At 39.7% G+C, this 16,465-nt stretch overlaps 1 protein-coding gene across 1 annotated transcript in view; it reads right to left on the bottom strand.

Moving 5' to 3' along the window:
- LOC124788082 (MAP kinase-activating death domain protein) overlaps positions 1-16,465 on the bottom strand; it is a 593,942-nt gene that overhangs the window by 332,660 nt on the left and 244,817 nt on the right. The window contains exon 20 of the mRNA XM_047255179.1: positions 16,068-16,268. Coding sequence (XP_047111135.1) covers positions 16,068-16,268 — 201 coding nt within the window. The remainder of the gene's footprint in view (positions 1-16,067; positions 16,269-16,465) is intronic.

Below are 16,465 nucleotides of genomic sequence, written 5' to 3'. Positions count from 1 at the left end.
CAGATGACTGGACTGTGGTTGAACTGCAAGATCAGGCAACAGACACAAGAAATGCAGTTAGCTTCCTAGCTTTCGTCTACATGACTACACCTTCAGTGCTCTGGAGGACATGGACAAAGGAAATCCAAGGAATTGAGGGACAATCTGATGAGACAGGTAGCAAAACACAAGTAAGGTTAATAGTGGCCTGGGGCCTACAGAGTAGTCATAAGAGGGAGTATCTGAACTAAACAGAAATCCCTGTGCAGTGAAATAAGATATAAACTTATTAGGAACAGTTTTATAATCTGAATTTACATATTGTATACATTGTAAAATATTTTGCTTCCAATCAGTGACTGATTGTTGTCAATGGTCTGCATAAGAGAGTAAATGTACTGTGGGCTGTTGTCGGTATGCCCAACTGTTTACAAAGCTATCTACAAGAGATTCTAGAGTAAACAACACACATTATCCTTACCACACACAGTTCTGTCCAACATAATTTTTTTTCTTCATTGCTAATTTACCCAAAAATATGTTGCCATAAGATACCAGTGAAAGAAAACAGGAAAAATAATTCAACTTTCTGACATATGAACTGTACAAGTTGCAGAGCTTAGATGTTTAAGATCTGAAACATGTGACTTCTAGTTCAGGTTCTTACTAATACAACTACTCATAAATTTAAAATATATATTTGACAATAATGTTAAAATATTTTCCACTGTTTAAAACATATACTTCATATACTGATACACCCCCATGTATTAATTCTAATGGTGTGTTCAGGACTTACACAGTACTGAATTGCATGTATTGAGTTCTATATAAATTCAGTGATAGTCTGTTTGCACAGATCCACTCAATAATTTTAAAAAAAATTATTTACATTTCACCTGCTGAAGTTAGTCACTTAGACTTGATTAGATTTCATTGTAATACTTGCATCATCAATAAAAGCAACTTTTTCTGTTTCTTGACTATACGATGTAAAATCATGTACATGTAACAAAAAGAAAAGCAGATCCAATGTCTATCCCTGTGATACACACAAAGTGATTATTCAAATTCTGAAGAAACTGTTTTATTGTGTACACTCCTCGAGTTTCTTAACACAACACTCTGAATCCTTTTAGTTCGATAGGATGAAATCCAGCTACTAACAGTAACTCTGATGTCATAATATTTCAACTTATCTGCTGTAAATTACACAGTCAAATGCTTTAAACAAGTCAAAGAATATACCAATTGTCAATATTTTGTCATTTCAGTTCCACATCATCTGATTTGTGAGTTGAAAAATTGCATGTACTGTGAAGAGACACTTTTGAATTCCTAGTTGAGACTGACTAATAATATGAGGGAGGACCCTAAAATAATCAGAATTGTAATGCTGTGCACTGTGTACTTGTAACAGCAGGTTGTGCCACAAGAGGGCTGTTGCAGGACCTCTCCTAGGTAATTCCACCAGGAGGCATCACCAAAATGTGACTAGTGTGGTTTCTCTGCCAGTTCTGTGAGTATGTGTAAAGTGCAGAAGTGACATAAGAAAATGGCTACTTCTTATGAACAATGTGCAGCAGTAAAATTTTGCGAAAACTGTTGTGATGATGCAAACAGCTTAAAAAGAACATGCTCTTAGTAAAACTCAAGTATACATGTGGTTTTCCTGGTTTAAAAACGGAGCAATAGCCAGTGAAGACCAGTCCCATTCTGCTCACCCTTCAACTGCTCAAAGTGAAGACAACATCAGTAAAATGATGCAAACAGCTTACAAAGAACATGCTCTTAGTAAAACTCAAGTGTATGCACAGTTTTCCTGGTTTAAAAAGGAAAAGTAGCCAGTGAAGATCAGTCCCATTCTGCTCACTCTTCAACTGCTCAAAGTGAGGACAACATCAGAAAAATCCTTGATCTGATCAACAAAGATTGATGCAGGACAATTAACCAACTTGACGACTTATCCAGGTTGTCCTGGAACTCAGTTCAGTGTATTTTGACTGTGGATTGAGGATGCAAAGAGGGGCAGATAAGTTCATGCTGACACTTGTCACCGGAGATCAAAGGGATCGTCGTGTTCAAGCATATCACAAAATAGGCAACAAGTCATAGTGCTATAGGTATCATCCAGAAAGTTAAAAAGAGTCACCTCAATGGAAGTCAGCTGGCTCACCTAATCCAAAAACAGTTCAGCAGCCCCCACCCCCATCTAAGGGATCTTGCACTCGGAATTTGTCGCTCAAAATCACATATTAAATCAGCCATTCTATTTGGAGGTTATAAAATGGCTGCACAGAAGTCTAGAGCAAAAACATCCAGCTGTGTGGAAGTCTGGTAAGCAGTTACTGCATCACTATGATATTCTCGTGTACACAGCTCTCAGTGTTCACCAGTTTTTGGCCTCAATAAACACAACTACCTTGACCTATGAGCACTATTTGCCAGATTTAGCACCCACAGACTTCTTCCTGTTCCCAACAATGAAAAGAGACTTGGAAGTTAAGTGTTTTGCTGATACTTAAGATGTATAACACGTCACAAAGGTGCTAGCCGACATCAAAGAGGATGAATTAAAAAGGCGCCTCCAACACTGGCATGAACATCAGGACAAGTGAATTAATGCTAATAACAGCACTTTACAGATGATTAATGTTGATTTGAAAAACAATAAAGTAAATGCTTTCTACAAAGAAATACAGGTTATTTTTGGGTTCTCCCTCGTATTGTGGTTTTTGCATACACAATTTTTCCTGTACCTTTGAAGAGACAAGTAGCAACAATGGTCAGTAATTTTTAATATCAGTCTTGCTACCATTCTTCCAAATGGAGCAGACACCAATACCTTTCAGTCTGTCTTGAAACATCTTCCATGACACTTATGTGTTGAATATGTGACTGAAAACATTCCATATAAGTGAACAAAATTTTAGTAATAAACCTGAGACATTAGCAATTCCATGGGAGTTTTTAATTTTCAGGGAGTTAATTACACTCTTAATTTCTTTGGCAGAGAATAGAGTAATTGTAATTTACCTCAGTGTATGAGGCATTGCTTCTTGTATATATTCAATTTCTTTATCTCTTGAACTATCCATGCCAATCTTCAGAGCTATTTTGAAGAAGTAATTATTAAACATGTTGTCTATCTGACTGCCATCATTTATCATTTGGCTGTTTCCTTTAATAACAAACACCATACTTCTCTTAACTGATTTCCCAGTTTTTCTTTCCAGTATTGCCCAATTAGATTTACATTTTATTATCTGAATTACTGTTTTCAGACATTATTTTGAGCTTTTTCAATTTTTCATCACTTTCTTTAAAACAGCATAGTATTTCTTATAACACAAAATCAGTTCTACTTTTCTTTTTGTCCTTGCCATTCCATAAAAATTCATTTCCTTGCACATGATATTTTTATCCCTTATGCAACCTAGAACATAGTTGATGTCTTAGTAGTGCCATACTTAGCTGACTGAAATCCATTAATAAATATATTAATTTGGGACTGATATATGGCACATCATTCCAGTCAGCTTCCTGTAAGGCTGCCTTGAAACTTTCTGTTGTCTGTTCATTAATTACTCCATTTCCATGATCCTATTTCATTTTAATCAAATTAGTTGTTTATTGTAGCCAGTCATGCTTCAGGGTCTAAAAGACTATTCACTACTGGGTCATCACCTACAGACATGTGTTTACTAGCGTACTGCTTTCCTATGCAATGCTGGTGAGAAAATTAACTGCAAAACACATTATGAGCATTACGTAATATTTCCAAGTTGTTCTTTTTATTTGAATCTCTCAGAAAATTAATATTAAAATCCCCAAAGACTATCATTTGTTTTCTTTTGACTGTTAACTCAGTTTCCAGTAATAATATCTGAAAGTTTTCCAGTCAGGATCTGTTCACTGTAACAAATAGAAATTACTATTCCAGTAACAACAATTCACAAGCACAGGCTTTAAATTGCTGATATACACAGATACTACTGATGTCAATATATCTGTACTGTTTTACACACATGACAACTACTTCTTTCTTCATATTTTTCCTTCAAAAACTGGGCTGCAGCTTTACAGTCCTCTGTGTTTAACATTCCTGTAATTCTGTGGTGCTCAGACAGGAAAACTACACTAAGACCGTGACTACCTGACACTCGATATAATCTGGCAGACATGGCAGTCTATGATGCATCAGGAAATTTTCTTTGGCACAGTTGACAGCACAATCTGACATCTTTAAGAAACGTCAGAACCACTCGTGTGGCATCTCATCAGTAACTATTGTCTGCCTCAATGAATGTATTCTCGCCAAGACAAACCTGTTAGCTTCTAGTTGGTATCAACACTTCTTCATTCAGTAGACCTAAATTTACACTACTCTACATTTTTATCAGTGTTGTGAGATTTAATTTCATAGTTTTTTTGATAAAGTCAGTGTATTGCATCAATATTCAGCTACTTATACACTGAAGAGCCAAAGAAACTGGTACACCTGCCTAATATCATGTAGGGCTGTGTGAGCATGCAAAAGTGCCAGAACCCTATGTGGCATGAACTTGACTAATGTCTAAAGTAGTTGGAGGGAACTGACACAATGAATCCTGGAGGGCTGTCCATAAACCCGTAAAAGTATGAAGGGGTGGTGATCTCCTCTGAATTGCACACTGCAAGGCATCCCAGGTATGCTCCATAATGTTCATGTCTGGGGAGTTAACTGGCCAGTGGAAGTGTTTAAACTCAGAAGGGTGTTCCTAGGGCCACTCTGTAGCAGTTCTGGACGTGTGGGGTATCGCATTGTCCTGCTGGAAATGTCCAAGTCTGTTGGAATGCACAATGGACATGAATTGATGCAGGTGATCAGACAGGATGCTTATGTACATGTCACCTGACAGAGTCATATCTAGATGTATCAGAGACCGTACTACTCCAACGGCACATGCCCCACACCATCACAGAGCCTCCACCAGCTTGAGCAAACCCCTGCTGACAAGCAGGGTACATGGATTCACGAGGCTGTCTCAACACCCATATATGTCCATCAGCTCCATACAATTTGAAACGAGGCTCGTCTGACCAGGCAACATGTTTCCAATCATCAACAGTCCAATGTCAATGTCAATGGACCCAGGTAAGGCGTAAAACTTTGTGTCATGCACTCATCAAGGGTACACAAGTGGACCTTCAGCTCTGAAAGCCCATATTGATGATGTTTTGTTGAATGGTTGAGATGCTGACACTTGTTGATGGCCCAGCATTGAAATATGCAGCAGTTTACCAAGGAGTTGCACTTCTGTCATGTTGAAGGAATCTATTCAGTTGTTATTGGTCTCATTCTTCCAGGATCTTTTTCTGGTCGCAGTAATGTCAGAGATTTGATGTTTTACTAGGTTCCTGATATTCACGGTACACTCATGAAATGGTCATATGGGAAATCCACACTTCATTGCTATCTCAGAGATGCTGTGTCCCATTCCTCATGCGTCGACTATAACATCAAGTTCAGACTCACTTAAATCTTGATAACCTGCCATTGTAGCTGCGGTAACTGATCTAACAGCTGCACCAGACACTTGTTGTCTCATATAGGCATTGCCGACCACAGTCCTGTATTCTGCCTGTTTATATATCTCTGTATTTGATTACGCATGCCTGTACCAGTTGCTTTGGCATTTCAATGTATGACTATCAAATAGCCTATAGCACAGTAAAATTTTTGTACATACTGTGAATATGTTTTCCAAACGGAGCAAAAGTATGCCTACAACAGTAAAATGCTAACATTTGACGTTCACAATCCACTAAAAACTGGACGTCATTAGAAGACGTGAGAAAGGTGAGAAGTGAAACATTATTATGATTGGATTTGATATTGCATGTTCAACTATATACAATATTAGAAAAACAAAACCAACAGCTTGAGAAATTTGGGTCAGAATTTGCATCTGTTAATGGGCTAGACTATAGGCAAACTGATGAGGGGAAGATGACATCATCTAGAAGTTTGCGGGTGGCATTCGTGGGGCCCCAAGCTGAGTCTAAGATTACTTCCACCTACTTGTGTCAGACCCCTCCTGTTTTCTTTCCTGTCAGCCTCCCTTGGCCAACTCTTTTTTTTTTTTTTTTTTTTTTCAACCCCACAGAATTAGGTTTCGAGACCTGAGGGTGACTTTCAGTTTCCTAACTCTCTCACCCCATTTCTACAGGCTTGGATGCACGACCCTAACCTAAGGTTGTGCGTGAACTCCCCAATGGCAGCTGCAGTGGTGCAGGAGGGCTTCAGTATGGTGCATATGCTTAGTGAAAAAGACAACGGATCCAGAGTACCACGGCAATAGCACGTTTCAACCTGAACAAGTTGGAAACTTCTGCAACCCACTCAACTTCACACTTAGTGATCCATCACTCCTGTGGAAACCTTTGTTTGGGTTGAGAGAAAGTCATGAATGCTGGGCAAGTTCATGGTTTTTAAATAAGTCCCAGGTGATGCAGTGCCTATGGAGAGGATACTCCACTTGCTCCTGCAAAGGTGTAGACAACATAATGGGGATTCACTGTTGCTGGTTTTAAGCCCTGCGCTGAGGGATGTGTGTGCATGCACCAGGATAACTCTCATCAGTGGGATTGTCCATTGTGGCTAATTAACTATTTAGCACCTGCCTCAAACTAGGCCACCTCTCAGTTAGTAAGGTACTAGTCCATTCCCCACCTTGTAGTTATATGGGTGTATGGAGCAGCAAGCATCTTGCAGTGTTTGATACTAGGTTGGTTATTGAGACATCTGGAAAAAAAACATAATAAAGTAGCTCATATGAATAAAACCAATAATTCAATAACACAATTTGACACCTGGAATGTCTATATTACCCAGACATGACACTCCTACAGATACTGCCCCTGCAGTCAGAAAAACAGCCATTATTGAAAGAGAACTGCTGGATTTTTGCACTGAGTGGCTGCATTACAGGAAACTCATCTCTCAGAGAAAGGCAGCCTGTGTGAAGATAATTACATCTTTTTCTGGAAATGGAGAGAAATTGGAGACAAATATGAGCATGGAGTTGGTTGGCATTGCAGAATAAGGTTGTGCGTGAACTCCCCAATGGCAGCTGCAGTGGTGCAGGAGGGCTTCAGTATGGTGCATATGCTTAGTGAAAAAGACAACGGATCCAGAGTACCACGGCAATAGCACGTTTCAACCTGAACAAGTTGGAAACTTCTGCAACCCACTCAACTTCACACTTAGTGATCCATCACTCCTGTGGAAACCTTTGTTTGGGTTGAGAGAAAGTCATGAATGCTGGGCAAGTTCATGGTTTTTAAATAAGTCCCAGGTGATGCAGTGCCTATGGAGAGGATACTCCACTTGCTCCTGCAAAGGTGTAGACAACATAATGGGGATTCACTGTTGCTGGTTTTAAGCCCTGCGCTGAGGGATGTGTGTGCATGCACCAGGATAACTCTCATCAGTGGGATTGTCCATTGTGGCTAATTAACTATTTAGCACCTGCCTCAAACTAGGCCACCTCTCAGTTAGTAAGGTACTAGTCCATTCCCCACCTTGTAGTTATATGGGTGTATGGAGCAGCAAGCATCTTGCAGTGTTTGATACTAGGTTGGTTATTGAGACATCTGGAAAAAAAACATAATAAAGTAGCTCATATGAATAAAACCAATAATTCAATAACACAATTTGACACCTGGAATGTCTATATTACCCAGACATGACACTCCTACAGATACTGCCCCTGCAGTCAGAAAAACAGCCATTATTGAAAGAGAACTGCTGGATTTTTGCACTGAGTGGCTGCATTACAGGAAACTCATCTCTCAGAGAAAGGCAGCCTGTGTGAAGATAATTACATCTTTTTCTGGAAATGGAGAGAAATTGGAGACAAATATGAGCATGGAGTTGGTTGGCATTGCAGAATAAAACAGTCTGCTTAGGTGCCGTGAATAACCAAAATCTATTTCTGAATGATTAACAACTTTCAGATTAAGGACATCGGGCCCCGTCATATTAATCTCAGCATATGCTCCCACTATTAAAGTGCCACCTGAAGACAAAGATCTAAGGAAATGTTTGAAGAATGTTTGTGGATCAGATAACCTCATGTTACTGGGAGACTTCAATGAAAGGATTGGGAATACATGGAACAAGCGGCCTGACTGCATTGACCCACATGGCACTGAAAATATGAACAAGAATGGGCAGCAACTGTTGAAACATTGCACCTCTCTTTTGCTCTGCATCACTAACACTTCCTTCCGGAACAGAGCCGTGCACAAAGTAACATGGAAACACACACATTCGGGCCATTGGCATCAGATTGCTGTGCTTTTGTTAGCTAGTCATAGCTCATGTCACGTGATCCCAGTAGCCAATGACAGCAGATATTCAGAAGATGCGACCAACATCACATCCTTAATCCTGTGCATATCACAATGCTGATGATGATACTGATCACTCTTTACTTATGACCAAATCATGGTTCAAACCAAAGAAGATTCACTCCGCTGAGAGCGTTTGTTGAAGAGTGGAGATCAACACCAATGCCAAACAAGATGATGCGCTACTTAAAAAGTTCAGAGAAGATAGCCCAGGTGAAAGTACATTTTCTTCAGTGCAAAGTCACAATATATTTTCCTCAGAGCTGTAAAAATAATCAGTCTTTTGTATGGTAAAGGCTTTATACACCTGCATAGAACTTCCAGGCACTGTAGGAAAAGAAACACAGCAAAAAAACAACGTGTTTTGCAAAGATCTTTGAAACACAGCAGCATCTTCATTGCATATTTTCATATTACAGAAGAAGAAACACAAATTCCACCAAATATAGCACAGTAGCTTCCAAAGCATTGAAATCAAGATAGTGCTGTGCTTTTGTTAGGCAGTCACAGCTCAAGTCACGTGATCTCAGTAGCCAATGACAGCAGATATTCATGGCATAGGGTGAGATGTACTCAGTCAATAGCAACATCACTGTTCAGTAGTGTGAACACATGAATATCAGACATAAAGTAGACAGTGAAACAGAGAAGAAAAAGCAGCAAATTGATGCATGGCACTTGATGTACAGCCACCAAATAGTTCCAACTTGTCTTAAGTCTAGAAAGAGCTTTATTCCACGACAGTACTGCTAGAAAGCTGACCTGAGACCCACTGCCCTTCTTTATGGTTGGACCCCCTACAAAATACAAACCTGAGAGCAGCAACTACAGTATAGTACATGCAGAGCAGCGAATAAATTGGGAACATGAGTTGCAAAATGCAAAGTAAATATGGTCAAGTGAGGGTACTTTGAAGATGACCAGAGTGTATGTAGAGAAACACAGACAGTTAAACATTTGCTTATTTGCCCAAGGATGGAGATTGTTTGCACAGCGGAAGATTTATTTTTGTGCAATGACAAGTTAATTAAAGCTGCAGAGTTTTAGAAGAAGAGAATTTAGATGTTCTTACCCAGACACAGAAAGTAAAGTAAGTAAGTGCACAAATAGGAAAAGTTAATGGTTTAAATTAATATACGTACAGTATAGGTTCAACAAAAACCTAAGCTTTCACATATAATATTAGTCATCAAATTTTTCTGCTATTTTTTTACGAGGGTTTGGTTAAGCAGATCCTAAGAGTACAGCTTAAATTGTACCAGCTGAATATTTCTGACAAGCACAGTTATAATTTTCACTACTGTGCACCAAACATTTTGTTGATTATCTGACTGGATAAATGTTCTATACAGCACTTCAATTTTTCCATAGAAAAGCCAATTACATGTGAAATTACTTTAAAAACTGACCTTGCAATTTTTTCTGAAGGATAATTATACATTTTTCCCATTGTTTTTGCATAATTTGTACGCTATGAAAGAACTAAAAAAATATGAAAAACTAACCATGGCTCTTAGTGTGTGGTACCTTTATGATATAACAAACAAAAAAGTGCCACTAAAATTTTAAATAATGGCATAAATGGCTAGTCTTCTGGGCCCAAAATATTTCTAAGCATTTGGTCCTCAAAGTGTTAAGTTTTGACTGAGATTCAAGCAGTCTGTGATTTAAGAAATATATCACACACTCTCACAAGTAACATAGTTCATCTTCTGTGAAAGGAAATTTACTTTGAAAATAGTGCTTCTCAATACATCATTCACAATACTTCCCTGCAACATGTTAGAAATGTAAACAGCTGCAATATCATGCTCATCAAAAGCAGTTTGTTGTTACAAAATACTGCATAGTCTTCATTCCAAAGCCTTTGACATATTTTGCTCTCAGCAGATGTTTGTGTACTGTGTTTTGTTGTTGCAAATGGCACATTTTCTTTGCAACTAAAGTTTTATTTTGGTATTATGCTGCTCTCATTTATGTTTTACTGCTTCAGTGTTATTTTCCAATATCGGGCTGAAGTAACATTCTTTGTTAGAGTATCAGTTCTTAATGATAAAAATTACAAAAAACTAACAGAAAACAAAAGAAGTGAAAAATTCCAAGAATTCTAAAAAAAATTCCCAGCTTTTCCCAAATTTTTCCCAGATTTATCATTTATTGCAGAATCCACACTTGTACATGATTTTACTGCACCTAGCCTCTCCAGGTCACTCCTGGTACTGTATTCTCTATTCTTGGTCAGGTTATAGCCAGCTCTTCTTCACTCAGACACCAAGTCAGTGCCTTAATATCCTGCATTATCTGGCTAAGGCTAGCACTAGGTTTTACAATGCTTGTGATCTGGTAGCATGATCACAATTTTTTCCTACGTGTGCTGCCCTACTGCTCCCATGACTGATACTCAGAAGAAAGGTCTTTTTTCTACTTAGCTTAGTTTCTGATCTGTCTCATAAATTCTTATTAATGGTCTGTTGTGCTCTGTTTTGTTCTAAAGCTGAATGAGGCTCCTCTTCTTTAAAAAGCAGCAGGAAGCAATATATTTTTCTACTTAGCTTAGTTTCTGATCTGTCTCTTAAATTCTTATTAATGGTCTGTTGTGCTCTGTTTTGTTCTAGAGCTGAATGAGGCTCCTATTCTTTAAAAAGCAGCAGGAGGCAATATATGTTCTTTAGTTAAACAATTACAGAACTATGCAAACTACTCCACCTTCATCCCTTTCCTGTTACCTTTTCCCACATCCCAATTTCCTTTTTCCTCCCTTATCTCCTCTAATTCAATTTTCACTGTCTAAATTTCTACCTGATGGGTACAAATCTTTGCCTCTTGTACTGTGATCTTCCTATCTTTTACACAGAATGTACATATCCATGGGAGAGCCTAAATGAGAATCCTTTATTTTGGCCCACAGTGATCACCCCCCATGGAACCATAATTCATAGTCCCCTCACACATATCACAAACTATAAATTAACATGAGCCCATATGCATAACATCTTGTACATCTGTTACTATCATAAATATTTAACCCGTCATCCAGTTTTATATAATAGGGTCATTCAAAAAGAAATGAGGTGGAGGTTATAAAATGAAAAATATTAAAGGGACCATAATGCTATTGCCTATGGAAGAGAGTATGGTCTCTATAAGAGCACTGAGGTCCCAGACTCAGCACTAAATGGACATGGGCGCAAACTCACATGAAGACAGAGTGAGCATGTCCAAACTTCGACCATCCACTGCACCTACTCAATCATTTTCAAAATAGTGGAGTGGAGGCTTCAAAAGAAGAGCAAAGGGATGTAAAGGAATCCTTCCTAAATATCCAGTTCAGTGATGACATATTTCCTACCTGGATTGAAGGTGAGGACACCCTATCCACATTCCTCCAGAACCTCAACAACTTCTCCCCCATTTGCTTCACCTGGTCCTACTCAACCCAATGAGCCACCTTCCTGGATGTTGACCTCTGGCTCGAAGATGGCTACATCAGTACCTTCGTCCATATCAAACCTACTAACCACCAGCAATACCTCCACTTCAACAGCTGCCACCCATTCCATACCAAGAAGTCCGTTCCATACAGCCTAGCCACCCATGATGTCGCTTCTGCAGTGAAGAGCAGTCCCTCTCGAAATACACCGAGGGTCACACTGAAGCCTGCACTGACTATAATTATCCTCCCATCCTTGTACAAAAACAAATCTCCTGTGCCTTATCTTTCCATTCTCCCACCACCTTCCAAAGCCCCACCATCTGGCCACAGATGACCATTCCCCTCATAACTCAGTACCACCCAGGCCTGAGCAACTGAATTACATTTTCCACCAGGGTTTCGACTACCTCTTGTCGCACCCTGAAATGAGAAATGTCCTGCCCACTATCCTTCCCACCCCTCCCACAGTGGTATTCCACCATCCACCAAAACTACACAATATACTCATCCATTCTTACACAACCCTTGCTCCCAATCACTTACCCTAAGGCTCATACCCATGTAATAGACCTAGATGCAAGACATACATACTCCCACCACCACATACTCCAGTCCAGTCACTAAAATTACCTATCCCATCAAAGGCAGGGCTACGTGTGAAACCAGTCATGTGATCTACAAGGTATGTTGCAACCATTGTGCTGCATTCTATGTGGGTATGACAACCAACAAGCTGTCTGTCTGCATGAATGGCCACTGAAAAACTGTGGCCAAGAAACAAGTGGACCACCCTGTTACTGAACATGTTACCAAACATGATATCCTTCACTCCAATGACTGCTTCACAGCCTGTGCCATATGGATCCTTCCCACCAACACCAGCTTTTCTGAATTTTGCAGATGGAAACTTTCTGTGCAATACATCCTACATTCCCGCAACACTCCTGGCCTCTACCTTCATTAGTCACTGTCCTCACCCATCCAACCCCTACCATGTTCCCATTCCAGCATTACACAGCCATCATTCCAACACCACACTCAGTCGTTTTTTATTTATTTATTTCTCTCTATTTCTGTCCTTCTCCGCTACTTCCCCCCCCCCCCCCCCCCCCACCCCACCCCCCACCCCACTGCTCTCTGCCCGCCACACAACCTGCAGCACTTCACTGTCAGCTGTTCCCACCATGCTATCCCTGCCCCTCCCAACCCCAGCCTCCTCCTTTCCCCCACCCTGTCACTACCCCCTTAAAAAGGCCTTCTGGCTAAAAGTTTACACGTTTAGTAATCTTTTTATTGTGCCTGTCTGTGACTCAACATCTCCATTATATGACCAGTAACAATCTCTCTTTCCATAATATTGTACACACATCAAAAAATGTTTTGCATCACCTCTGTTCCAAGAGTTCCAGAAGCTGTACAGAAAATTGGAATAGAGATCAACATAAACATCATTTCTGACCTTTTTATTGCTCATGAAAACCACACATGGCATGTTGTACCACCAACAGTGAGACCAACAGAGGTGGTGGTCCAGATTGCTATACACACCAGTACCTCTAACACCCTGTAGCTCATCCTCTTGCATTGATGCATGCCTGTATTCATTGTGGCATACTATCCACAAGTTCATCAAGGCACTGTTGGTCCAGATTGTCCCATTCCTCAATGGTGATTTGGCATAGATCCCTCAGAGTGGTTGGTGAGTCACATCGTGCATAAACAGGCCTTTTCAATCTATACCAGGCATGTTTGATAGGGTTCTTGTCTGGAGAACATGCTGGCCACTCTAGTTGAGTGATGTCGTTATCCTGAAGGAAGTCATTCACAAGATGTGCATGATGGGGGTGCGAATTGTCGTCCATGAAGACGAATACCTTGTCACTATGCTGCCCATACGGTTGCACTATCGGTAAGAGGATGGCATTCACGTATCATACAGTCGTTACAGCGCCTTCCACGATCACCAGCGGTGTACGTTGGCTCCACATAATGCCACCCCAAAACAGCAGGGAACCTCCACCTCGCTGCACTCACTGGACAGTGTGTCTAAGGCGTTCAGCCATACCGGGTTGTCTCCAAACTCTTCTCCGACGATTCTCTGGTTGAAGGCATATGCAACACTAATCAGTGAAGAGAACATGATGCCAATCCTAAGCAGTCCATTTGGCATGCTGTTGGGCCTATCTGTACCACACTGCATGGTGTCGTGGTTGCAAAGATGGACCTCGCCATGGACGTCGGGAGTGAAGTTGTGCATCATGTAGCCTATTGCGTACAGTTTGAGTCATAACATGACGTCCTGTGGCTACATCAAAAGCATTATTCAACATGGTGGTGTTGCAGTCAGGGTTCCTCTGAGCCATAATCTGTATGTAGTGGTCATCCACAGCAGTAGTAGCCCTTGGGCGGGCTGAGCAAGGCATGTCATCGACAGTTCCTATCTCTCTGTATCTCCTCCATGTCTGAACAACATCGCTTTGGTTCACTCTAAGATGCTTGGACACTTCCCTTGTTGAGAGCCCTTCCTGGCACAAAGTAACAATGCTGACGCTATCGAATCGTGGTATGGTTGAACTACAGACAACACGAGCCGTGTACCTCCTTCCTGGTGGAATGACTGGAAATGACTGGCTGTCAGACCCCCTCCACCTAATAGGCACTGCTCATGCATGTTTGTTTACATCTTTGGGCAGGTTTAGTGACATCTCTGAACAGTCAAAGGGACTGTGTCTGTGATACAATATCCAAAGTCAACAACTATCTTCAGGAGTTCTGGGAACTGGGGTGATGCAAAACTTTTTTTGATGTGTGTACATAACATTATATATGTAATGAACAGACAAGGTAAATTAATTCATATCTTGTGTGCAAGATTCTTAGACAACATAGTCATTACGGACAAAAGCAAAGAAACAAAATAAATTAATTCTTATCTTGTGTGTAACAGGAGCAGAATCAAATGTTTGGATTCGCAGACAACATAGCTCTTATGGGCAAAGGTGGATAAGAACTGGTTGATGTGTTGAAAGAAATTGGCAGCATGCCTAGCACACAACATGGTTCAAGGATAAACAAAGCATGGAGATGATAAGAGTAGTAAAAAGAAGAATAACAACAAGCTAACATAAAAAATATGGAATGACACATTAGTGTAATAGTTCACTTACCTGGGCAACAATATTAGGCAGGGTGGCCACAAAAACAAGGAAGAACCAGTGGTAGACTGACACAAATGAAGAAAGCTTAAATAGAAAAAGAGGCCTGTTGATATGGAAACAAGGAGTAAGTCACTGAAAGTGTTCATTTATAGCACATCATTGTATGGAAGTAAGATGTATAGTGTTGGGGATCCAGAGAAAAAGAGACTGGAAACATTTAAATGTGGTACTACTGAAGTATGTTAAAAATTAAGAGGGAAGATGAAGTATGAGATAAAGAAATACTACAAAGAGCAGATGAGGAAAGGAGTGATGAAGGGACCAGTTAATGGTGTGGTTAGGTGTTCTTGCAATGGCATCAAGGAATGCTTAACTTGGTACCAGAAAGGACAACCATGGAGGAAAAAGGCAGAGGCAGGTAAAGACTAGAATATGCAAAAAAGATTTTAGTGTATGTTTTGTGAGCAGTTACACATAGAGATGAACACAATAGGAATAAGGGCGGCCAGCATCAAAACAGTCAAAATACTAATGACCTTTAAAAAAATCTTGACTCATTTATAAAGTATAAATTAAAAATGAAAACTGCACAACCAGCCAGAAGAATTGTTTTCAACCATTTAGACACAGAAGAGCTTGACACATAGAATGTAAGCTTATGAATTTGTAAGAAGTCTGATATAAACAAGACAGTGTCACAAGTCTAAAGATGAGTGTACTACATTTCAATTGCAAAAAGATAATAGTCTTTTATAATTTACACCAGTGGTAGCCAACCAGGTCACCTAGTGCCCATTAGTGGGTGTTCCAGCTTTCACAGTTGACAGATGGTGGTAGAAGTTTTAAAAACATTTTCATTAGGTTTTCTTACAATCTTGTCATAAACTATTTGGTAAATTCTTAACTTGCTGTAACTCTAGTTTTATAAACTTTATAAAGATACATCACTATGGTACTTTATAAAACATTATTATTGTGGAACTAGTGGGCAGTTAGAAAATTTTACTACTAAGAGAGATACAAAAGTGGACAGTAGGTAAAAAAGGTTGACTGCCCTGATTTACAGTGTATACATGTTGATTACCAGATGAAAAAGTTACCTTAATAAATCCTTTCTTTGCTGCAGCCTGTTTGGCACTTTTTGTTAGATCACCCAAGGTACTCTTTCCAACGTATGTCAAATCCTCAAATGTATTCTTGCTGACACCAGCTGCAGTCTTACTGGCTTCCAGAGCTGTCTTAGATGCTTCTTGGACGGATTTTGAAGCCTCTTCAGCTGCTTTTTTGGCCTGGATAGTAAGCTGCATATACACATACATAAACATAATGAGAATGGAATATAAAACAACAATGCTGCTAATAATTTTATTTCTACACTTTAATAAACATTCTGTACATTTTAAGATCTACTTGTACAACATCTGACTGGGAAATTAAATATGTGTCACCTTGTTATTCACATCCTTGTCATTTAAAACACAAATTTTGTTTTGATGTG

This window comes from Schistocerca piceifrons, chromosome 3, assembly GCF_021461385.2.
Source record: "Schistocerca piceifrons isolate TAMUIC-IGC-003096 chromosome 3, iqSchPice1.1, whole genome shotgun sequence".
Lineage (NCBI taxonomy): Eukaryota > Metazoa > Arthropoda > Insecta > Orthoptera > Acrididae > Schistocerca > Schistocerca piceifrons.
Note: the sequence above shows the minus strand (reverse complement) of the source record. Positions and strands in the feature narration are given on the sequence as shown.